Consider the following 26,237-nt stretch of genomic DNA (forward strand, 5'->3'; position numbering starts at 1 on the left):
AAGATTTCATGGAGGGGTGGATATGATTGTTGGCATTTGTATATTAGGGTTACTAGAAAGAGGCACATTCAGATGCTAAGGGAGAGATCATAATGACTGAAAGTAACTCAGTATAGTGAGGGTAATGTGGTTAAAAGGAGTCTTGGAAAACAGCTGATCATACTTGTTTTGAGATCTGGTCTCAAGTCAGGGTATTGGGAATTTAAAGAGAAGGTCCTTCTGAGTTTGAACCTATTGCCTATGTGAAATATTCAGATCTTTAAGTAGGGCAATGAAGAGCCATGCTTGAGAAAAATCCATTTGATGTCAGGGTTTTGGCTGCCTTGAGAGAAGAGACTTTGGAAAACATGTGACATTGAAAAGAATTACAGAATTCTTAAATCAGGTCTGTGGTACAGTGTAGCAATGGAGAGAGTACCCTACTTAGAAATTGATCTTTTCAGTTATTCTAGGGTAACTTGTAGGATTTACCAGATTCTCTGGCAAAAATGATCCTGCATGAATAAAGTCAAGTTCTTGGTGTTGGGAGAATTGAACATGACATTTGGATAGTGTTGGCAAGAAATTTCCAATATAACTTAAAGTTAACATGAAAGCAACCGGAGAATTGATGATAGGTTCATAGGTGTCTATAGGCAGGCTGAAGCTCTGTATGATAGCTTCATGGCTAGAAGTAAATAATTATACAGACTTTTAACTGAAGCAGAATCTTAGATGCTAATGGGCTGTGAATTCGTGAAGTCCTTTGCCAAGAATAAGCCTTCCTTCAAACAGGAAATTTCTGCAGATAGAGCCATGGCAACTGACTTATGGTGTGTTCTCCCCAGGTTCAGCTAACGTTGCTATGGGTGGCTAATTGGGCAGAAGGTCTGATTAATCCTATTTTTGTCCCCATGGTGCGCTATTAGTATCTTTACTAGGAGATGTACAAAATGCTCTCAAGAAGCCCTAGCAATGTGAATCCAAATGATCTGTGTCACAAATTTATACATTGAAAACATGTTAGTGGCATGATATTAGTAAATGGGACCTTTTGGAAACAGTTAACGCATGAGGCTGGGGTCTTAATGAATGAGGTTAGTACCCCTCTAAAAGAGAGCTGTCTGGAATTATTAACCATAAAAACACATAGAAAAAGATACTGCCATGAGACAGAAGAGAGCCTTCAATAGACACAAAATCTGCCAGCATCATGATCCTGGCCTTCCTATCCTCTGGAACTTGGATGAATACATTTCTGTTGCTTATAAGCTACCTAACTGATAATTTTTGTTCTGCAGAAAGCATGAAGCATGCCACTTCGAATTTGCCTTATTTGTGGTAAATTAAAAACCATCAAAGAAATCCAGCAAGATGTCTCAGCTCTCTTCTAAGTAAGATGACCAAAGTCATGTTCCCCTACATACACAATAAATAAATGTAAAATGCTTAAAAATCATCAAAGAACCACAACGCAGAAAGTATAAATTACCCTTTGCAGTGTGGCTTATGTAGTGGAAACTTCTACTTCAGAAATGGTTCTTGAGATTCAGCAAATACATGGAGTTTAGGGGTAAACACTACAGACATTTTGATAGCTTCAAGGAGAGGATGCAAAGACAGTAGAAATGAAATAGACTTGCATTACTGTGTCAGTACCTTTCTTACCATTGTGACAAAATATGTGCCAAAAATCAACTTAAGAGTTGGAAGGGTTTACCATGTCTTGAAGGTACAGGGTTGTGGCAGAGAAATCTTATCAGGATTGTGTAGTATAGATCATGCTACACCCACGGTCAGGAAGTAGAACAAAATGAAATCTTTCTGTGACTCTCTGTGTGTCTCTGTCTATCTCTGCCTCTGCCTCTGCCTCTGCCTCTGCCTCTGCCTCTGCCTCTGCCTCTGCCTCTGCCTCTGCCTCTGCCTCTGCNTCTGCCTCTGCCTCTGCCTCTGCCTCTGCCTCTGCCTCTGCCTCTGCCTCTGCCTCTGCCTCTGCCTCTGCCTCTGCCTCTGCCTCTGCCTCTCTTTCCTCCCCACACTGGGTCCTGAATCTATGGGACAGTGCTGTTCACTCTCCAGAAAGATCTTCACGCCTTAGCTGAAACATTGTAAAAACACCACCACAGTCACAAGCAAAGATAATTTTCCTACATTATTCCAACTTAGCCAAGCTGGCAATGAAGACGAAGCCTGGCAATCACCCTCCCAAAGATTAGCATGTACAGTATAGCTAAGCAAAGTGGAGACAGCAAACAGAGCTGAAGCAAGTGCTTTGGATCCTGTCTGCTCTTTGTCTCGCTTTGCTATCGCTTGCAGTAAATTGGATGAGGTGGTTTTGGCTTGCAGCTAGGTATGCTGATCTCCTCTTCCCCTGATGGGCTTCAGGAAGCCTCATTTAGGCAATGCCTTTTTGGTGTCCAGGTATCGTCAGTTTGGTGAAGACTGCTTTCATTACCACACCATCATAGTATGAGCTTCTAAAAGAGGCCATCCTCCTCACTCTTTCTCACAGTTCGCTGAGCCTGTTCATTCTACCTAAGAATCCTTGGCTGGAATCTAATGCCATCAGCCTGTACAACTAAAACCTGTTTCTGGTCTTTATTGTGGTTTTCACCAATCTTTCTGTTCTTTGAAAATAATCATCTTCCTCTTTATACAGATAGGTTATCCTCACTCCTGCCTAGCATCTCAGACCTCAAGCTTCTACTTGCTCATGACCATACGTTTGTTCTATCTCAGACAGCATTTGTAAGAGCGTATATGCTCTTTATATCTCTCCACTACATTTTGCAATTGTCATATCAAAATTAACTTCTCAAACAGAATTAGTGATTTTGCTAACCTCAAATATTCCCTGTGCCATCTTCCCTAGCCATTATGTTCTCTCAAAATTTCTCAGCAATTCAGACAAAACCTTGGAAATTCTCATAGCCTATTCCCAAACCATCAGGAAATTCTTTCATTTCTACCTGTACTCTGTATGCTTCTCAACCAGTTTTCACTATATTCAGTGCCCAAGCCCTTGTACAAACATTAATCACCTTTGCTTTCTAAATGATCCTGCCTTTTTGCTGACTTAAGAAAAAACACCATTGGCTATGTTATATTTAGTCTGAGTCAGTTACTAAATCTGGCCATGGCATAAAAAGAAGTGCTTACACTACTATACACATACTTGCAGGCATGGCAGGCATCTCAGAACTCACATGTTCCAAAAGCCCAGCTATCTGAAACTGCTGCATCTGGCTCTTAAAAGCATTAGGTCAGATAATACTTTGTAGCAGATGGAGAACCCCAGGGTATTTCAACATAAGAACCATTATTCCCCTACATAAAAACACTTTAAATGCAAACTCAGTATAGATCAAGGCCCACCAGGGCCAGTCTCTTCTTCCTGATGGTCTGGTATGTATGTTTTGCCTGAGGCTACCAATGGCCAGCATATTTTCTGAATTTTTTAGGTCTAGAGTCTTGGGTAAGATCTGTGAATCGCCCGAACTCCTTGAGACTCCAAATACCAGGTGAAAAATAACTTCCTTTTTCCTTACATAAAACCTTCACAAGCCTTCCAGCTTACATCTTCTTATCATCTAAGACTACCTGAGCCCTCACAGTAATCTTGGCAATAAAGAGCCAACTGCACAGCTATTGAGCAAAGCACAAGATCTCTGCGGTGATTCTGCTCATTGATGAAATGTTCCTGGGCTGAGCAAAGCACCCTGAATTCTTTGCACATATACCAGCATGGAAGTGAGCCTCTGATGTGCAGAGAAACTGAGGGTGCAACACAAGCAGAGCCTCTGCTAGCCAAAGGAAGCACCAGGACTAAGAAGTTAGTTTTCCCAGGAACCCCAGAGTTTTCCAGATACTTCCTTCACTTTGTAAGCTTATTATGGTCTTTCTAATATGTCAGTAGTTTATCAAACACGTCATCTTTCAGTTTGCCATTTGTATGGCTTTATGTTCACCAAAACCCTGCTGATTCCATAAAAAATGTAGGCAATGACTTAGTTCTCTTTAATTTTGTCTAGTGTTTGCTTTTATATTCTGTGTTCTAATACGTTTCAGTTTCAAAAGGCAATCAAAGGTTTTGCTTTTATCCTGTAATATTAAAAAGCAAATAAGAACTGATGTTTTAAAAAATGGAATCATATTTCTGTGTCTACTGAAGATAGAGTGAATTTGTAAGTCTATGTTTAATAAATTACTAAACTCGGAGTCTGGGACTTGGAAAAATAGTAATGATACATGTGAAGACACTCAGCCATGTGTGCATCCTTGACTGAGAGATTATTATTTTTTTCTACACAAATGTATTAAAAATCATTGCTTATTAGCTTTAGGAATAGTATCACAGTATACAAAATCAAATGAAAAGCTGAATAAAATTAATGATCTTGCAAGACAAAGAATGTTATATTTTACAATGGTACTTTTTTATATTTATCATTAAAAAGTTAAAACATAATATTGAAATGAAAAATTTTCAACATAGGTGTAAAGTTTAGAATAGGCATAATCATGAATACAGAAAAACACTGGAAAAATTAAATAGATATTTTATTTGTTTTCATTTGGTAGTTGGAGTGTTCTTCTTTCCATTTTATTCATCTCTGTATGTATTTGTGAAACCTATTTTTTTTTTTTCATCAAACTTGTACTTTCCTTACTGGCCTATCTATCCTAGAGCATATCAAATAATTAGAGGTAGGGACTGTGTTTATTGAACTCGCACCACAGTGTCGGCTTTTTTGGAAAGTTCCTTTAGTTTTTATTAAATTCCCTTAATAAAATTAGAGCAGAATTTATTTGTTACTAAGAACACTAAGAAAATCCAAAAAATAAAAGGCAAATAATGAGGAACACATGCAACAACCACACCATGAAGCTGCCAAGCAACAAATAATTTGGACCCAACCATAAAGATTAGGATACAGAGACAGCTTATCACCTCGAAAAAAGTAATAATTTAATACAAAGACTCATCTATAAAACATTTTTTTTCTGTTTTTCAAGACAGGGTTTCTCTGTGTAGCCCTGGGTATTCTAAAACTCACTCTGTAGACCAGGCTGGCCTCAAAATCAGAAACCCTCCTGTCTCTACCTCCCAAGTCCTGGGATTAAAGGTGTGCGCCACCACTGCCTGGCATTATAAAACATCTTTAAAGTGGAGGATTGTACATGGAATTTAAAGTTTAAAGATGATGAATGCTCAGAATTTGGCTATAGAATTAGAAACTGAAATTTCATAAAATTAGAGCAAATAAATTAAAGATAAAATTAAACGATAAGATACACTTAAAACAAGATAAAATTATAACGCTGAATCCATTTTGACAAAACTGACAGAATCATCAGCAAAGGTAGCCAGTTTAACGACACATTGCAGGTGAGATCTGTTTCTGCTGAACTAGGATTGTCATGCCTGTGACATGAAGTGATTGATTTCCTTTAATGACTGACTGGATGTGAGTTCTGGCAGTATCAAGAAATTGTGACTCTTCAATCAAGACAGTTCTCTGATTCTTTAGCAGTGTTTATATTTATACATCTTATCACAGTTTGATATAAATGTCCTTTGGGAGAAGTCAATTACTTTTTTCCTAACTTCAAATTAAACAAAGAATTACCTGCTTTGTTAAGCTATTCTATGTGCATATATTTTAAAGAGAATTCAAATTGGTTATCACTCTGAAATCTTATTTATGCCAAGTTTACTTTTAATTATCATTTACTATGTTTACCAATGTCTGAGAAGCTCCTTATTCATTTGTGTCATTCACAGGAAACACACTCAGCCTTATGTAAATTGCTCTATTTTATCTTAAGAACTTTCAAACAAAGGGCCAGCCCCTGATTGCTCCTGTGGGACACCTCTGAAGGAATGAAAAGGCCCATTGCTTTGCTGTAGATAATCTGAGTTATTGGGCAGTTTAGTCATAGGTTTGAATTAGTTACAAATGACAAAGTTAGACATTAGTAACTAGAATCGTACCACAAGATCAGAATAAGTCAAAGAGCAAGTGTCTCAACAGCCAGAAACATTTGTTGGGGTAGTACCCCCCCCCCATTATTGGGTACCAGAAAGAATTGATCAACTTCTTTACTTTGTGAGTTTAAGCATACAATCTTATGCTCACCTTGTGATTCTGTACTGATTTTATATGGATACTATATGGTTAGACAGAAATAATATTTATTCCTAAGTCTTCTATAAGGTATAATTTGTTAGTATCTCTACATATGGCTATTTGAGTATGTCATTTACAACATTAGTGATTCCCCTTTCATTTATTAGGGATATTTCCTGTTGCTCTTAAAATTAATCTAACCTTCTTCTGCAATGATCCCATATCCTTGAGAGTTATAAGTTGATTTGATTCTGAATATTTTAAAGTCTGTTATTCTCTCACATTGACCAGTGTGAAACTCCATGCTAGTTGCCATCTATGGAGAAAACAAGTTCCTCTGATGAAGGTTCTTTGTAGGTATGGCTACAAAACACCAGTAAGAGTAAGTTTGCTTCTATATGCTCTCCTCTGGGGCTTATCACATATCTGGCCTCTTTGGCTGGCCCTGATAATGGTGCAGAGTTTGGGCTCCATCATGTGATGAAGTTAAAAGTAGTTGATTACTTTCAGGAAATGTATACAACTGTGTACCAGTGGGCATAGCTTGCCAGTCTGGCTGGTACAGTTTCTAGCATCCTCAGCTGAGCAAGACTGGTGATTGCTTTTCTTGTCTGGAAACATGCCAAACGTTCCAGCATTGTGATGAAGCTTCCAGGTATATACTGGCTTCATTTCTCCATGTTCTGTGAGTCAAGCCTGTGCTGTCTTCAGCAATACAGTTTTACTGTTGAGTTTTGAGGGTAACTGAAAGCACTGACAATAGCCTATATGTTTGTTGGGGGGTAGTCTATGGGAACTCACTATACGACAACTCTAAAAGAGGTAACTCATTCCAGAATTTTTTTTTAAATCTATTAGCCTGTATTGTACAGTAGGGTTATTACTAGTCCATTATAGTAACTCCATTTAAGCATTTTTGTTTATGAGTATGCATATACTTTAGGAAATTTCTAGAGTAGCAGGTTGTCATGTGCACATTTTGAAAGATGTTTATTATAAAAGCCAGAGCAGTTGCACATAAAAACTCACAGTAATTGTAAAACTGTACAAAGCCTGCGTAATTTCAGACCAGACAAAATCTCAACATAGATTCTGGAAGGTAAGTACAAAGTTTCACCATTAACCAAGGGTATAGGCATTTTGTAGCTAGTGGAAGAGGAATGGGCAGTTGCTTTTAAAGAATATAACCAATGGTTTATTAACCATGCTCCAGTGGAAGGCCGAACAACTTAGAATATATGGGCAACACAAACTGAACAAAATAAGCCTTTAGAGAAAGTGAGAGGAACAAGTTTGGGGGGTATGGAAGAAAAGCAGATCTGGGAGGAACTGGGGGTAGGATGAATGTGATCAAAAACACATATAAAATTATTATCACAGAACACTCTAGATCCATGTAAAACTGAGATGCTATTATATAGAAGAAAATAACAATTTTCTGTAATTTTGGAATACTCAACACTGTAGATATATTTTCTAGTCTAAATTGTGAACCTATACTAACTAAAAATACTCTTGTTTCCAGATATTTCTTTTACCAAAACATGTGAAGTAATGATTGATAATTATACAATCTTATTTTCCCATCTAAAAAGTTTAGGAAAATATGTTAGTAAATTATCTTTACTGTCATATATACATTAATTTTCCAATCATGACTTTAGACCTTATATCTAGCAACCCATCAGCCACTGTGTTTATTCCTATATTAAAAAGAAAATTTTGGTACAGTGTCTTTTAGAAGCCATCTTGGCCACCTAGACCTGAATTGTTGATACATTTAATATATCTTAGACTCGGACATTTCCTCTCTATTTTCTTAGATGAGTGTAGTTAGCTATGACCCTGAATACTTCTGATTTAATTATAGCCTAAGACCGTTCTGTGAGGTACATGTATTTGTAACCTCAGCACTGTTAGTAAATGAAGACATCACCTCCAAAAATTCCCAGTGCAACTTCAAGATTTGACCTTCATTCATGTATTTTAGATGTTCTGTATTCTGTGAGCATGTGGCAGCTGTATCCGGGACTTCATGTGTGCTCAGACCTGTTTAAGGTCTGGCCAGAAATACTCAGAGGAAATGAATTGATTTAGGTTGAAGTCACCCTTTATAAGAGAATAAGGATACTTCTCACATAAAATAAACTAGAGAATGGGAAGGCAAAAGTCTCAGTCATCAACTGTAAGAAGATGTTTTAAAGTCTGCATTTTCACTTGGAGAAAAGTGGATCAGTAGAGGTTACTGGACTATAGAAGGGAAGTCATTGTACTTTGAAAGTATGAACATCTAGTTCTCATTTAGGGGTTGTCTCCACTTATCATTGTTGGTTTTTGATTACTGCTGAGACAACATCCAAGCAGGCATAAAGGGAATGGGCTAGCATCCACACAAGCTACTAAATACTCACAGAGAGATTTCCTATCCTCAGCAGTCAGAATGCTGGATAGGTGAAACCTGGCTTGCTGGCTCCTTTTACTTTGTATATAATTGTGAAACCATCCGACAGAGCTCAAGATTCTTTCTAACAAAATATTTCTGTGTGCAATGATTAAGGAACCTGTATTGTCTTTTTAACTTCATCATATGACTAAGAGCAAGCCTGGTAATGTCTGGTCAGGAAAAATAGTATAAAAACCTAAAATCAGAACACAGGAATTTAATACTTGCCAGACAGTAGCATGAATAAACCAATTTTCATATATAAAAATTAATAAAAATTTATATTATAGAAATCAAAATTATCTCATAGTAGAGCAGTCTTTACACCAATGATATCAGCAGTCTATTGAAGTGAGTAAATGTATTTCTATGGATTTTGGAATGCTGATAATATGTCTTTAAAATTAAGGTTAACATATTTAGGTGACCATTAAACTATTAGTCCTAGAAATGACATTATTATTATTATTATTATTATTATTATTATTATTATTCTTACTTGAAGGGTTTAAATATAAAAATATTTCACTTATTCACACTTTCTTTGTATGAAAGGGTTTTAATACACTTTATCATGTTTTGCTTCAAGAAATCCTTATGAGCAAACTTTAATCCCACTAGACAGGTCCATTGACCAACCTTTCAGGGGAAGCCTAATTAATGGAGCCATGCTATAGAATTATGACATTCAATAAATATTAATAATGTGAACTCACTTCACTGTGTGCCTTAAATAATCTAAATAAATAGATCATTTTATATGGCTGAAGGTTTTCCACATGAAAAATGAAAGCATCCAAAAGAATCTAAGGTCAGCATTTTAGAGTGATTCTCAGGAATGGCTAGAAGTGTAGGACATTTTGTTACACATGCAAAGGAAATGAGCACGCAACGTTTATTTTTATGAAAAGTATAAAGTCTAGTAAAGGTTAGAAGCTAGGAGCATATTATACTATCATGGTGTTTGGCTATATTACTACTGAGATATTCTTTTAAAATCTATTAGTCTCAGAATAGGCTGAGGTTTACATGGAAGTTACAGAGATAGAATAAAGAACACATGTGTGTTCTGACTTCATCGCCCTACTATTTCAGGGGAGTGTACTATTTAAGAAGCCAATGGTGTTGAATGGTTGTTACTATAACTGGACAATCCACTCCAAATTTGCCTGTTTTCCCTAATGTCCCATTCCTTAATACATGATTTTAACAAGGACACAATTTAACAATTATTCACTATATCTTCCTACAAACATGATTGATGAAAGTTCCTCAGACATTATTGTTCCTAATGGTATTGATCATATGTATTAACATGCATAAAATACTTTATTATTTTTTGTTTGATTGTTATTTATTTTACACCCTATCCTCAGCTTCTCCTCTCTCCTCTCCTCCCAGTCATGTTCCTGCACCTCTGCTCCCTCAACACATCTACTCTTCCCCTTTTTCTCTTCAGAAAAGAAGATGTTTTCCATGGATTCCAATGAGCCTTGGCATATTGCCTTGAAGTTGAACTTCTGTTGATGGTAGAAGCAGCAGCCCATTTAGGGGAAAAGGGCTTAAAGGCAGGCAACGGAGTCAGAGACAACAAATCCTCCCATTGTTAAGAGTTCTACATGAAGACCTAGCTGCTCAACTGCTACCTATGTGCAAAGGGCCTAGGTCAGTTCCATGTCTTCTTTTTTCTGGTTGGCAATTCAGTCTCTGTGAGCCTCTGTGGGCCCAGATTAGATGATTCTGTAGGTTTTCTTGTGGTGTCCTTGATACCTCTTGTCTCCTACAATCCTTTCCCCCATCTTCTGCAGGATTTCCTCAGGCTTTGCCTAATGTTTTTTCTGTGGGTCTCTGTATCTGTTCCCATCAGTTGCTGGGTGAGGCCTCTCTGATGACGGATATGACAGGCTCCCTTATACACGTATAGCAGAATAACATTAACCATGTCAGGGGCAGGCTCTCTAGTGGCATGAATCTCAAGCTGGCCCACTCATTGGTTGAACCATTCCCTCAATTTCTGCTCCATCTTTTACCACTTCACATTTGGAGCTGGGAAAAATTGAAATTTGAAGTTACAGTGGCTGGGTTTGTGTTTACATCCTCCATTGGAAGTCTTGCCTGGTTAAAGGAGATGGCCATGTCAGGCTCCATATCCCCCACTTCTAGTAGTCTTAGCTAGGGTCACCCTCAGAGATTCCTGGGATATTTCATTGCCTTATATTTCTAGCTCACCACAGATATGTCACACCCCATTCCAATTGTCTCTCCCAGTCTTGTCTTCAAAATCCTCTCACCAACTGATCCCACTTGTTCCTATGCACACCTCCTCCCTCATTCTATTATCTCCCCCCATCTATGTCTATTCTATTTCTCCTCAGTTATTATAGGTTTAGGTGCTGATTTCTGAGTTAATCTTTGTTGGGTGGGGTTCTTGTTGCTGCTGTTGTTTTTTCCTTGGTGTTTGTTTCCTCTTGATCTTCTGGCCAGAGTTCCCTGCAGTTTTGGTGACCAGTGAGTCTTTAGGTATAGTAAAGTATCTCTTTTGTCGTTTTGTTGGCCTGCATAACCTCGGGTTTTGGGTGCCAATATTTCCTTTGGAGACTTTAATAAAAGCATGTCCTGTAGTCCCCGGTGCTGGTATGACTTCTGGGAATGTGGGCAGAATTATGGACCAGAAAATGAAGGCCATAGGACTGTGGCGATTTTAAGGCTGTAGATTGTGCTTTAAGGAGAGTTTTCAGCATAGAGCTTGGGGCAGGGTCTTGTTTATCTATTTTTTATGATTATATGAGTTTATTATGTTTAGGTTATGACTACTATATGTTCATCTTTCAATAGTGTATGCCATCTGTGTGATGCTGAGCATTATCACTTGACAAAGAAATGCCCTTCCAGGTTCCTACATTAACAGATCACAGTCCTCTTTCATTTTGTTTTCCTTTGAAAGCCATGCCTGAAGTCATGCTGAATATGGCCATGTGATACTAAGTCCTACCCCTTGAATAAGAAATGTTATATACATAAATTGTTTGTGATATCCCTTTATGAGCATTCGTTTTTTATTTCCCACTTCTGTATTTGCTCATTTGCTTATTCTGTGTGTGGTGACAGTGTGAATGTTTTAAAATTATGTGCCAACATTGTGGTACTTATCATTCAGTTTGCTCCACCTTTGCCTTTGGGATCTGTTTCATGTTGGTCAGGTTTCTCTTTGCTTTGCTCTGACCATTTTGTTTTATGATCACTCCCTTACTTTCTAATGGTAACATTTCTAGAAGCTTCTTATGCAATCCATGCCATATCCTGACCAAGTTATTAGGTTCTCTAGGAAGCCCTTATTAATTTAATAGAACATATCAAAATTTAGGAATTTTATGACACTAGGAACATGTTAGTAAATTATAATTCTTGTAGAAAGGCCATATTTAGAGTGATGCAAAAGAACTTTCTTTATTTGATGAATAAGAATATTTCAACTACTGGCCGGGCAGTGGTGGCACATACCTTTAATCCCAGCACTTGGAAGGCAGAGGCAGGCAGATTTCTGAGTTCAAGGCCAGCCTGGTCTACAGAGTGAGTTCCAGGACAGCCAGGGCTACAAAAAGAAACCCTGTCTCAAAAAGAAGAATATTTTAACTAGAATTAATATAAATTATTATATTGTGGTATACATATAGCTTATTGAGAAGCGTTATACTTTCTATACTGATAGGATCAAGAAATAGACACTTGTGAATCAGCTAACAGATATTACTGTCAAAAAGAATAGAAGGACATTTTGTTTCTCAGTGCTAATTAAGTGAGTTTATGTTATGCTCCTCATACATAGACTAGTAAATGCTGTAATGCTCAAAAGTCAGCATAGTTTTCTGGTTTAGTCAGTCATGTGTCTTTTCCTTCAAACCCCTGCTACTCCAGTGAAGTGTGCTGGGGGTTGGTGAGCACATTCTACGTTGTTTTATCTAATATCAAGTAGGCAGTGTGGTTGAACAGGACTGAGTTGCTGGCCAAACATTTTAACTCTCTGTCAGAATACAAGATATGCCATTTCACAATGCATTTTCTCACATTAAACTTGGAAAATATGTCATAGGAGAAATTCTTCTTTACTGTTTGTGTTTCATTAGGGGTGATCACTGACTAGAGTCTGCAAAGCAAACATTTTACTTTTCTTTTGTGTTGTGTGTTTAGAAATATTCTCTTCAAATAGCTTAGGGTGGTCTTCAACTTACACTTCTTCTGCATCAGCATCCAGAGAACTGGGATTCTAGATCTGTATCCAGCTTGGTTTTATTTATTTCTTTTAGATTTTGCTGTTTTAAAAACAATCTTTAGTTCAACATAGGCACACACCACTTGTATAGTTACTTTTTCTTAACACTATGGGTGACTATAGTAATCCTGACTTCTCTCCTGGTCACCTGAACAGATTTGAGGATGAGAGGTATAATTCATAAGATGATATGTCAGAGTTAGGACTCAGAAAGACCATATATCTACCCAGCCACTATTAAAAAGAAAATCTTTGTTATTAGTATATGTTCACAAGATGTGTGTGCATGTTTGTAATCACTGGAGCACACATACCATGGCATGTATATGAATGTCAGAAAATAGCATTAATTCTCTACCATCATAATCTCTGTCCCAGAGATTAATGTCATACCATGACATTCTGTGACATGCTCTCTCACCCAATGATCCATGTTTGAATCCAAAATAGTTCGATACATTGTCTGCCCTTGTCTATCTTCTGTGTACATATAGAATCTGCCTTATGATCCAGGAGAAGGTATAATCAGTTTGTCCTCATTATTTTTTTGTAATCATGTGCTTTCATTTAAACCTGTCGGTATCTGCTTTGCTTATAGGGGAGTTAGCTATCAATATACCAAAATATATTTTTAATAAAAACAAAAAACAAAACTATAAGTGCTTAAATCAAATTTTTATTGTATCAAAAGCATTAAAGAAGAGAATAATATTTTCTACCTCTCTCTTACAACTTTATCCAAAGTATCCTTTCCTGTTTTGTATGTCTTTTATTACAAGTGACAAAAGCATGTCAACATATCTGTGCTAAAGTGCCAGTCTGTGAGACACAGACACAGTGCTTCTCCTGTAACCTCTGCCTCTTCTCTGTTTCTGCCTACTTCAGATTTTCCCTTCTGCAAACCATCAGCTCAGGAGTTTTTCCAAAACGAGATGCTTCTCTGTTGTAAAATATTTTTAATAGTTTAGTTAAGTCCCCTTCCCTACTTTAATACAATCATAAACCAACACTATATTCACTATTTCAGTTGTTACAGATAAAGTAGGATTATGATGCATGATGAGGAAAATTGAATACTGTTAAATACAAATTCATCTGTGGGAATCTTGGGCTAGAATTTGTATAATATAAAGTTTGAGGTCATTTGTTCTTCAGCCCTCATGGAAAGACCAGAAAAACATGTCCAAAAGTGTTTGGTGTATTTACTACTACCTCATCATAATCTTTGGAAATGAAAAGTCAATAAAATAAGAAAAGAAAAGAGACTATACATCATTTCTGAACTTCAATTAGAAGAAGACTGTTAAACTGCAACATTAACCGTACAAGCCTTAAGAAGTAACTGGGAAAGAAACAGAACAGGAAAAAAATCTGCTTCTCTTTAATATATTGTTTTAAAAAGTGAGACATAGGGCAAAAATAAGTAAAGACTGTGCTAAAAACATATGTGATGTGGGATGAAACAATAAATAAGCCAATAGTAACCAACAGCATCTCCTAGCCAGATGTCCAGATGCATGAAGATACAACAGGAACTGCTGAAAATGTTCTGTAGTTTGAATTTGCTGGTGGTTATACATGTGAGTATATTGTCAAGCTCACATAAAAAGTATAAAAAGTTGCACTAAGTGAAAATTTACAAATTAGTATATGTTTCTCTTGTAATAAAACATCTAGGTCAATCAATTTAAAAAGACAAAATTTATTTGGCTCACTGTCTAGGAGTTTTCAACTCCCAGTAGTTTATCATGATGGAAATATGCTATATGTTAGAGCCCACTACTTAGAGGGTCAGGAGAAAAATAAACAAGAAGGGTGTGGTCCCATGTGACTAGAGGAATTCTAACTAGGACAGGCCTAGGAGAGTATTCAATTCTTCCCCAAACATCAGACATTGAGGACCGTGGGAAATAGGTGGTACATACCCACATCATAATTTAGGGGAGATCAAATTTGATAAAATAATTTAAAGGCAGGAAAATTTTTTATTACGAACTTTCTTTGCTGTTGGGAAGAGTGTGTTACCTGTTTAACTTAGAACTGGACATGCAAGCGGAAGACACCTGTTAAAAGCAGGACAGGCTTCATACAATCTATCGCATCTAGAGCTGTCTCTGGTGTGTAAGGAACCAGTAGAGTGTTGCATGAAACAAAGGGTGGGGATATTTTCTTCTCTGGGAGTATACCTCCTTTATGTTTCCATGGAATTCCTGAGCTTTTTCCAAAGTCTAAAGCATATGAAGCCCTAATTCTAACAAACTATTTTTATAACAACAGTGTGAGTTAATATATGTTGTAACCTTTCAAAAATGTAAAAAGCAACATGAGCGTTTTTGAATTTTGTGAATTTGAATCATGCTAAGCAATTGTGTTAATATTAAACTGTTGAATAAAAGGGCAAGTTAATTAAGATTTGAAGTACTGATAATACTTATCTCCAGAGATTTTGTTGAAATTTTATTTAGAAGAATAAACATGCCCAGATAACACATGAATTGTAAGTCCCTGGAAAGAATTGCACAAACAGTAAGGTAAAAATAAAAACACTTTTCTTAGGCTTGTGTTATATTTTGTTTTTCACAGATTCATATTTATGTATAGTTCATCTGATGTTTTCATGTGAGATTGATTCCTTGCTTCAAACAGTTATGGCAAAAACTTCTAAGAGTAACAGAACTAAAGTATCACCATACAAATTGAGTTTATAGTTAAGCCAGAACAAAGCTTTCACTAGAATGCCTTTCTAGTGAAATTCTAGTGACACTGGGAAAAAGCTCTGAGCCAGCCTTTGAGAGCTAAGCATTTTCAACAATTATATGAGGCAAGCCCTGTGAGCCCTCATTGCTTAAAATCAGCCTGCTACAAGGCTTGATTCTCAGTTCACTGTCTTACGGGAGCATAAAACCTATATGTATGGTATATGATGCAGACATCTCCATGCCCACAGCTATTTCTAGGGGCACGACACGTTACAAGTACAGACCCTCCAAGACAAGAATCAGAAATTTGACTTTCTACAAGTTGTTCTAGCAGCTCGGAGACACATTTTTCCTAACATTTTAAAATCAAGTTCTGTAAAATTCTTTCTCATTTCTCATGTTAGAATTATGAAGTGAAGTGGATAGCAGAAGAAACTTCTTCTATTGTAGAATAGAATCACAATGATTTGAAACTCATACTATTTCCTGTGCTTTCCTATAGTCACATGACTATGGAATTAATATTTCCTGGATTTTGATTGGTAACTAGCTTAGCAGATTTGAATAAAATTAGAAATTAAAGATAGCCACTAACTGACATTTTCCAAACTTTTATATGTTTTGTTCAGTTTTTTATGTAAAGTCCTTCTGACTTTAACTTAAATTTAGTAAGTCATTTAACTTACTAAGTGCAATGTAGATTATATAAAGTGATGCTAAAGTCTCAGTTGGTATTAACCCTTCTTTTCCTTGGATTTTAGACAAAAACTGGAAAAAATATAATTTTAACATATATGTACAATGTACCCACTTTGTTGTAAGTGACTTGAAATGCCTTTAAATAGAAATTCTAAAAAAGTGATGCATCTACCATTCTTTGGAATATCTGTATCTGTGAACTAAAGCCACTATTGTTCATTAAACAATGTTAATTGAGCTTTTACTTCATTTTTGTTATGTTTTTCTGAAGTCCTCTAAATCTGTACTTGAAAATCAAATTGAGAAATGTAGATTTCATGGTAATCTTAGCTTTCAACAAGACTTGCCTGGTTGATGGAACTTCAACTGCAGAATTGCTTCAAACTGAGTGGCCTATGGCTATGTCGGTGGGGCATTTATTCAAGTGGCAATTGTAGGAGATGGAACACAATGTGGATAGTACAGTCCCTGCACAAATGTGCCTGAGCTGCATAAAATAGGGTAGTTGAGTTAGCCAGAGGAAGCAAACCTCTTAACGGCATTTAGCCTTGGCCATGACCTCTTGCTGGATCCTACTGGTCAGTCAATACAAAATCCACCACTGGGAGAGTGAGGATGATTATAGGAAAGGCAGAAAGAAGATGCAAGGGGCAGATATCAGAGGCTGCTGGTCAATACCATGCCAGCAGCAGATGTATTTTCTCAGTGTCTTTTCAAGGCAAACAAAAAAGACCATGACGAAGTCTAGGAAGTCAATGATCACAAATGCTTATGTGGCGAGTTTGTGGTATATAGTATCTATGTTTGAATAAGCTCATTTCCTTCAAGCTTGAACAGTCTCTCAGGGATATTTGCATAAGTGGAGGAACTTGGCAGGATATAATGAATGTCAAACAAGGCAAATGTTGGCAGTCTTACTCATGATTAATCACAAGCAAAAAATCAGCAAGGTTTCACTTTAGAAGTGCTCCCCACAGTCTCTGCTTTATTTCCTGCCTGTGGTTCCTGCCTTAGCTTTTCTCATGATGAACTGTAACCTGTAAGCCAAATAAACCCTTCCTCTCCTCATGTTGCTTTTTGTCAGACTCTTATCACAGAAAGAGAAAGCAGGCTAAGACAGTGGGAATGACATTTTTTGCATTTTATTTGCTTATCCACATTACGAAAAGTTTCTCTGAGAAAATGGTCTAAGGATATATTGACACATTTTATGTTACTACCTATTCTCAGTAATTTGTTCTTGCTTTTAACAAAGTGAATTAATGGTAACTCCTATGTCTTATTAAAGCAGTTAGTTCAAGGACATTTATTTAATTATATTTTGAAAGGATTATGATAACATTAAAACATTCCACTCTAATTTTGTATAATTGTTTGATTCTATTTGAGGATGAACTATAAAAAGCCATTGATAGGGAAGGAGAAAGAAATATCTTAGGGGCAATCTAGTAGATTACACCTAGAAAAGGAATAATGGAGAGAGAGATTTAAATGAAGAGTGGGTTAGGAAAATGCCAAGGACCAGCTTTAAGAGGGGTTCCTAGGAAAGGGTGTCTGGAAGCAACAAAACAAACAATTCATAGTCAAATCATGGGTTAAAAGCTTATGGCCTATGATAGCTTTTCGGATTGATCTCTCTCTATCTATGTCTTTCTCTCTCTGTATCTGTCTGTCTGTATGTCTCTGTCTCTGTCTCTGTCTCTGTCTCTGTCTCTGTCTCTGTCTCTCTCTCTCTCTCTCTGTGTGTGTGTGTGTGTGTGTGTGTGTGTGCTTGTGTGCACCTATTTTGCTGGAGACAGCTTTTTATTGCTAGTCTAAATCTCTCTGGTTAACTCATCTCTTGCAGTTCCAAAGCAAAAGGATTCTCCTATTTACATATCAATTCAGTCATTTCCCCAGATTCCCTTGATCCCATAATAGAATCAGCATCCTATCCCTATCCTCCAGTCCCTTGATTCTTATAAAGAGACAGCAAGCATTAACATGGACAATAAGAAACCTGTGTGGGACCCCAAACTGAAATTATCACTCCTACCACTCCTGAGCCTGGAACTAAACTCCTTTTGCTCCTGGATGACCTTGAATTTAGGAATCTGCCTGCACTTTTATGCATAAACAAACAAACAAACAAACAAAAACTGGTTGGAATCTTGTGCTTCAGTCACCCCTCCCTTAATCTCTTTATCTCCTTCCTTAGTATCTTTCTGAAAAGCAGGCTCATAATGCAGCTGCCTCTGTTCTTTTAGATCTGTGAAACTCCTTATTCAATTAATATTGCATCCTTATATTTTACACAGTTAAGAAATTATACATTTTTTGAACTAATGTTTTCAGCATTCTTTCCCACAGCCTTTATGGACTGTCTTGAAGGTCACAGTCTTCTGACCTTCAAGGTCACAGTATCATTTTGCTGAGACATTAGACATGTCGTTATCTCCTAGTCTCAGAACTCATGCTGTCTCTGATTATCATGGAGTCATGAAGAGAGGACATTCCTCAAAGTAGGAACATTTTTATAGAAACAAGCCTTATATCCAGAGCAGCCATCACCACTCATGCAGGCCTATGCCCTGATGGCTCTGTTCCAGGGGCTGGAACCGTGTCACTCTTGTCTTTTATTTGACCAAGCAGGATTCAGCATGTTCCTCTTTCTGTTTCAATTTGAGAGTGGAAATTTTGACCATGAGTAGCTACAGAGCCCTTAACTTGATTGATGCGTACTTCAAGGAGAAACAAAACCAATAAGAACAAACCAATTGCAAATATTAGCAAATTTGTCCAGGGAGACTAAAGGGTGTATTCATGCACAGCAAAGGTAAAAGCTACACACACTTCCTCAATTGAAGTAGACACCACTCTACAGTTAGGCACATGCATGATCTTATGATGTAGGGAATCCATCTCCAAAGCCAACTTAGAATTGTTCCAAAGCTCCTTTAAATGAGACTAAATTTTAGACCAGTCATGTTCAGAGATATTATACTTTAAGGGAGTTATGCAGATCCAAGAGAATAGTTAATGGCATTGCACTGAGAGCCTGATCTTAATATTTTGAATTTGATTTTCCATAAATCAATGTGCTTCTTCCAAAGCATTAAGTCTATCCTGAAATTCTCTGTAAATATTCCCCTAGAACATGAGTGCTTTTTACACATATTTGGATAACTGGTCTATATGATGTGCTATCTGAATTTATTAAACTAAGGATATACTAGACAAGACAAAACTAGAAATCACACCTATTAAGTGTGTGATATCCAATACCAAGGCTGCAACTAATCATTTAGATCTCTGGTAAGGCTTGGTAGCCCTGGGTGAAGCATCTATTAAAAAAAAAAAAAAAAATCTGGCTGAGTAGGGCAATCACCCTGGGAAAATGTGGCTATATCATGGGATGGATTCAGCCCAAATGATTCAAAATCTCTGGATGTACCTCTAGATGCTGAATGTGGAGTGTGTCTAAGTTACCACAGAGACAGAAAAAAAATCTGTAATATTTCCAGAATGCCCTGAAGGCCTAAGTAGGTCTCTGCAGGTTTTATTGACACTTTTTTAAGGTAATTGCCTCAACAATATATTTGTCACATCTTCATTAGAATTTGTTTTTTGTAATTGCACCTGTTAGACAAGGCAAAAATCAGTGTAAGGCTGGTCTCTGTTCTGGCGGATATCTGCCAAAGCAAAAGAGGTAACTTCTAGGCGGTGGAGCCAAGGTTTGAGATCACCACCAAATTTTCTTTTAATACTCTTAATTTTGCCATAGGGTTCACATATGCCCCTGTTCCAGTCATGCATGCATGATACATAGCCTCCCTATTATTTTCTCTTTTGAAGGATAATTCTTTTCTGACCTCTTCCTCCAAATTAAAAACTTCATTCTGATAGGGTAACTTGTCTTCCAATTCAGTTTCACTTTTAGAAACAACAAGATTTGCTCATAAAGCCTTTGGCATTGGGTTGTGGCAGGTGTGATGATGACAGAGATAGTTTTCTGAAAAAAACAATTAGCACTAGAGATTTTTGTAAAAGCAAACTAGATACCTGTAATTTTGTAAGCTTTATATGTAAATATGTTTATATACCTATGTGAACATATTAAAGGGATAATTGAAGTTAACCTACAATGGGACTAAGCCATAGATTGCCAAATAAAATGCCTATTGCCCTCTATGTGATCCCTCCCTTACTATTGTTAATTAGAAATATCCCAAGACCCTCCATATAATGAAAGCTACTGCTACTGCTTTTTGTTTTCCAACAAAACTTAATGGTAATATTATATTGTTGAAAATACCTCACACTTCAGTCCCAGGACCTGGGGAACTAAAGCTGATACTGGCCAGGAAGCTTCCTCTCTGCTAGCTAGCTGTCAGAGCATTGAAAGCTGCTATTCAAGATGCTGGAGAAAACAAGTCAGCAACAATCTTACCTACAACTACCATAGTAGTAATTGGGCTGACAAGACATCATATATGCAATAGGGGCACAATGTTGTATGGGTAACATATCACTTCATGATTAATTTTAAACTCTGCTCTAGAGGAGGAAACTCTATAGTAGTTCATGCTGCATAGCTGTACAAGAATGTATGGCGAGGAGCTCATAGATTCACCCAGGGGTGAATCTATTTCTTTAATTCTGCTAAACAGACATAATATTAAACTGACCTCTAAATACATATCTTCATATCTACCTCCATTGAGATTAGTACAGCTTTCAATCATAACAGAGATTTTTTCATTGAGCAGTGAATATAGGTTAAAGCAGAAAACTTATAGGTCAAAGTGAAGCAAATAAGTGTAAGTGTATCAGTGGTATGCTCAGCCACAAATGGAATTTTGTACTCTTCTTTTTTCAAGGCTCATGGATAATTGTAGAAGAGGCGTTAAAAGATTATAGAAGGCAGAGGTTGGGGAAAGCCAGGGTGAAGGAGTATCTTTCGAAAATGATTAAGCCATTGCATTCATAGACTCAAAGTAGTTCTGGTTCCCTCTACAAGGTTGAGATTGTCAATATTCTAGCAAGGGACTCAAAAGGTCCTACCTATAGCTGAGGAGCTAATGATATTTGATGGCTACTTAGAGATTTGGAATCCATTTATTATGATTTTGGCCCCTGGTAGGTTGCACATACTTCAGAGGATGTCCTAACACCTTTGAATATATTGGAATCACAGTTGTGATTCCATGGGTTATAAAAAGAAAAAAAATGGGAAAAAGCATAATGTTCATAAGGAGAGTGTGGGTGAACTTGGAATGTTAGTGGGAAATGTGAGTGGCAAACAAGATCAAAGTGCAATGTGTACATGCATGAAACTCTCAAGTATTTAATAAAATATTATATTTAATAAAGAATGCCAAATTAAAAACTGTAAATGTCAGTGGCTAGGAATAGGAAGTCTTAAAACTCTATTTCTGTAGTTACAATTGTATCAGTTGTATGTGCTTTCTGTAATGTGCTTAAAGTAAATACAGTAGTTTAAATCTCTACAAAAGGACAAAAAAATGTGATTCCTGGTTAAATATCAGACAGAAAGCCATTGTCATGATGTCATAATGACTCATAGTTTATATTCAGAGGAGAGATAAATCTATAAGTTAAGTGAAAATGTTACATATTGCCTAACAGAAAAAGTAGCCATTCTATTTAATTAAAATATACACAAATATTGTTTAATTTCCATGTAATTTTCCATATAATCTAAATTAAATCTTTCTTTCTACATATTTACTTGTTTATCTCAATAAGACATTTAGGTTTGGGATTAGGAATGTCGAAAATGGTTTCAGAGTTTTTAACCCTGGGGTTCTTTCTTTGCAGAGTGACGTGAGCCCTGCCAGCAGCACCACCTCACTTCCCATCAGCCCTCTGACTGAAGAGCCGCTACCTTTCAAGGTAAAAGAGAATCACGCTCCCCAAAACGGTTTTCAGTATTTTGAACCTAGCAAACATTGCCTACCTTATAGTTACCCACAGATGGGAGGTGATCTGCTTTATTCAACCTACCCTGCTTGGTTGCCTTTTGTCTTATTTTGTTAGCTATGAAGTAGGGTAACATTTCAGCCCCTTCAGTGCTGAGACTAGGGCTGTACTTTCCGGTGATCTCAGTCTTCTTAAGATACATTATTTTAAGTATTGTTTTGTTTCATTGTTCTGTTACTACCTAAAGGCTGAAGATTGAAATATTCACAGAGCAATTGCCCCCAACCATGTGTGACATGGGAGCTGTATTGTAACCTTGGGTCTATATGTAGAGATTTTACATCACAAGTTGGTTTACATGGAAGAATCTGTACTATTCATTCTACTTAATTTCCTTTAGCAATACTACTCAATGGTGCAGTTGTTACAAAATAAAAATACAAAGTCACTCTTCTAAACACATTGTCCAAACTGAAGATCTACACTACAAATACGGAAATTTACTTGTTGCCTGCTGGGGTTAGGGTTTTTAGCTATAGCATGAAGATGAACTGTACCAAGAATATAATCACTAATATTGTTATTTTAAAAGGTCCACAGTAGTCTGGATAAAAAAAAATAGAATATTGGGATAGTTCACTTAAGTTAAAAGCTTTTGTGGTTTGCTTTAAATTCAGAGTAACATATACTTTAGTGTCCACTAGTTTACTCATGATATTTATACATAACATTATTATTTGGGGTTTTGTACTTTTTCATATAAGGAATTATGTTATTACAACTCATACTACGTATAGGCTGTACAGTGATGGCTAGGACTTCTCTTCATCACCATCTTGTATCACTGAGGTAAGCTTTCCAGAATGCTGTCCACTGACGATCTTTAGGTCCTACCCATACCTGTTTCATGATTAGTGATAGACTTAGCAAACCTATGAAAATCTCATCTATGTATCAAAATACTAGTATCTACTGCATGGCACCTATTGGGGTATAAAGGACTTGACAAAATCAGGCTATACATATTTTATGCTTCAAAGTTTAGTATCATTTGGAATTTTTTTCATACTATCTGGGACAGGGGTCATAGAAAAATCCACCTTTACAAAGAACTTAATTGAATTTTCATAGCATTACCAGAAACCTTTTTGTGTTCTTAATATATGGATAAATGACAATGCTAAAAATGAATGTGTTTTTACCAAAGATTAAAATGAGTCGTTTATATTCTAGAATCTGCTGATATAAAACTAATGTAAGTACAATTATTTTGTTGGACTATTTGACTGGTTATGAGATCAATTCTGTTTTTGAGCTAATGTATGTAAGTGGTTCTTGAAAGCAATTAAAGCTTTCAAGAGCCTGAAATATGCAGCATTGGCTTTGAGTGTCCAATGTACTCAAAGTTCATGGTATTTTACTTATCATTCAAAAATGTGATTTATAGTCTTCAAAAACTTTTCACACCTATAAAACCATCTCATTACTACTTAAAATTATCTAAAATTTAATCTTTTCAGTATATGGTAAAACTCCAATATTAGCTCATTTTATATTGATATATAGTTTATATAATTTACACTGTATAAATGTCATTTATACAATTGATATTGTATAGATGATAAATATATCAATTATTTATTCTTATATAATCAAAAAATTAAAATATATATTGGACAGTACTTTGGTGGTATAATATTTACATTTTCAAACATTTCTTATTAAGTTTCAGAGGGCATTTAGCACTCCAACAATCATTAAAGAAGAAAGCCCTGGTATTATAGACTTCATAGATATAAAGTTTATTACTTTATTCAAAATCATGATTCTAGACTGAGGAGAGAACATAGTCACTAAAGTACTTGCCATGGGTTCAGTCTCAGAACCTATTTAAAGAAAATAATCTACACATTTGTAGCAAATGTGCAGCTTGAACTTCATGTTGGTTTCTAACAAATGTAGTGGAGGATAGGAGGCTGTGTCCACTCTGATACCTTCTCCCTATCTAGACTGCCTGTTGGGCCTCAGTGGGAGAGGACTAGATGCCCCATTGTGGAATGATACCCAATGGAGGCCCTCTTCTCCTCAGAGAAGGGGAGAGAAACTGGGGGTGGGATTTATAAGAGTGGGTCTGGGAGGGGAGTATGAAGGGCTGTGATAGGGATGTAAGGTGAATAAAAAATAAAAAAAAAAATCCAGAGATGCTTGAAGTGGGGCACTGGATTTATATTGCAGTGTTGTGCAGGCTGAGATAGGAGTATTCCAGGGGATTAGTAGCTAATCAGCCTAGCTTACTTGTACAGTTCTTGAGTAATGAGAGACCCTGTCTCAAAGCAAAATAGGCAGATATTACCTGAGGCATGGTATCCATCAATGTCTTCTGGGCTCCACATGCAAATGCATATATGCGTGTGCATGTGTGCACACACATACACAGACACAGACACAAGCACACATGCTCACAATGAACCAGCATGCACTAGCATAAACATGAGATATATACACATGTATACCAGAATGTATATGAGGGTAAGCACCAGGACACACATAAATATATTTCTCTATAATGGAAATATTTATTCAATAGAAGTAATTGATTTTCTTTACTAAGTACTCACCAGCATAAAGGAGAGAAAATAAAAATAAAAACAAACAATGCCCTCCTTCAGTCAGGAGTACAGCTTTCAGAATTGGAAAAATCATACGGATTACATTCTCTGGTTTTTTGGTCTCAATGACAAATATTTGAGGGAAGCATTTAAGAAAAGAATGATGTACATGGACTCATGGTTTCACATTCTTTAGTCTTTGGTAGCTGGCTTCATGTCTTTTGTCTTATGGTGAGACACAAATCATGAAGGCAACTTGATGTAAGTCATTTCTTTATTGCCCTGAGGCAGAGTTGAGTCCTAGGAAGAGGGTAGGGGCAAGATGAACCCTTTGTAAGATACACCCTCAGGGTCTGGAGAAATGGCTCAGAGGTTGAGAGCACTGGCTGCTCTTCTAGAGGTTTTGAGTTCAATTTCGAACAACCACATGGTGGCTCAAGACCATTTGTATGGGATTTTATTCCCTCTTCTGTTCTGGCTTTCAGGTGTACAGGCAAGCAGAGTACTCATGTTACATTAAATAAATAAATCATGAACAAGTTACACCCTCAGACACCAACTTCATGTAACTAGTTCCTGCCTTACTTCTGCAGATCCACCCTTCTGTTAGTCTCTGCAGTTTTATAGTTGGCTAGGACAGAGCCCTCATGTGCACTCCCAAAGGCTTTACTACCAGGATAGATGTCTGCTAATCCAATCACACTAACATCCAGGCATACCACCAGCTTCGTAAACTGCAGTGATCACAGAACCTAAACCCATCATCACGAAGGTGACATCCAGCAAACAAAGTCACTGTGCCTTTGAGGCACAGTGCATTGCGGAGGATGGAGGAGTTTGCTTTTCTCTTTTCTGCTGGCAAGTAATTAAATAAGCAAGAGAAATCACTTCCTCCTGTTGCCCATGCCTATTTAGGATTAATGTAGGACTGTTGGGCTTAAAACAAGATGACTTTTGTCATCTAAAGTATGCGTTGGGGTGGCATTTCCTTTAAATATCTTCAGAATGACATCCTGACTAAATTGGTTATAACACATAGCATATAAAATAAAGACAAATTAAAAATTATTTTAATGTCCAATAATTACAGCCCTATTAATATCTGTGTCTTTATTTATAATTTATTTATTTTAATAATTTCTTAGAGGAGTTCTATATTCATATCATTTCTAACCTTACCTCTTCCCCTGTTACTCCTGTGTCTTTATTTTAAAATGCATGTTTGCTGAGAAATTAACTGTTGTTAGGAATGGTCCACCCTAAGATATAGTAAATGAATGTTACAAAAACTCGATAGTATTCTGAAGACAGCCATAGTGTTTGAAAATTCATCCGGGTTTGCCTTAAACAACTGGGAAGTCTTGGGATTCAGCCTTTCTTTCCAAATAGAAGAGACAGACAAAATAATGATGTATGTATATAACATCTCTCTCTCTCTCTCTCTCTCTCTCTCTCTCTCTCTCTCTCTCTCTCTCTCTCTCTCTC

At 36.7% G+C, this 26,237-nt stretch overlaps 1 protein-coding gene across 1 annotated transcript in view; it reads left to right on the forward strand.

Annotated features, from left to right (window-relative positions):
- Ccser1 (coiled-coil serine rich protein 1) overlaps positions 1 to 26,237 on the forward strand; it is a 1,089,958-nt gene that overhangs the window by 410,856 nt on the left and 652,865 nt on the right. Inside the window, exon 7 of the mRNA XM_021190473.2 lies at positions 22,042 to 22,116. Within this exon, the coding sequence (XP_021046132.1) occupies positions 22,042 to 22,116 (75 nt within the window). The remainder of the gene's footprint in view (positions 1 to 22,041; positions 22,117 to 26,237) is intronic.

The sequence above is a fragment of the Mus pahari genome, chromosome 2, assembly GCF_900095145.1.
Source record: "Mus pahari chromosome 2, PAHARI_EIJ_v1.1, whole genome shotgun sequence".
NCBI classification, from domain to species: domain Eukaryota; kingdom Metazoa; phylum Chordata; class Mammalia; order Rodentia; family Muridae; genus Mus; species Mus pahari.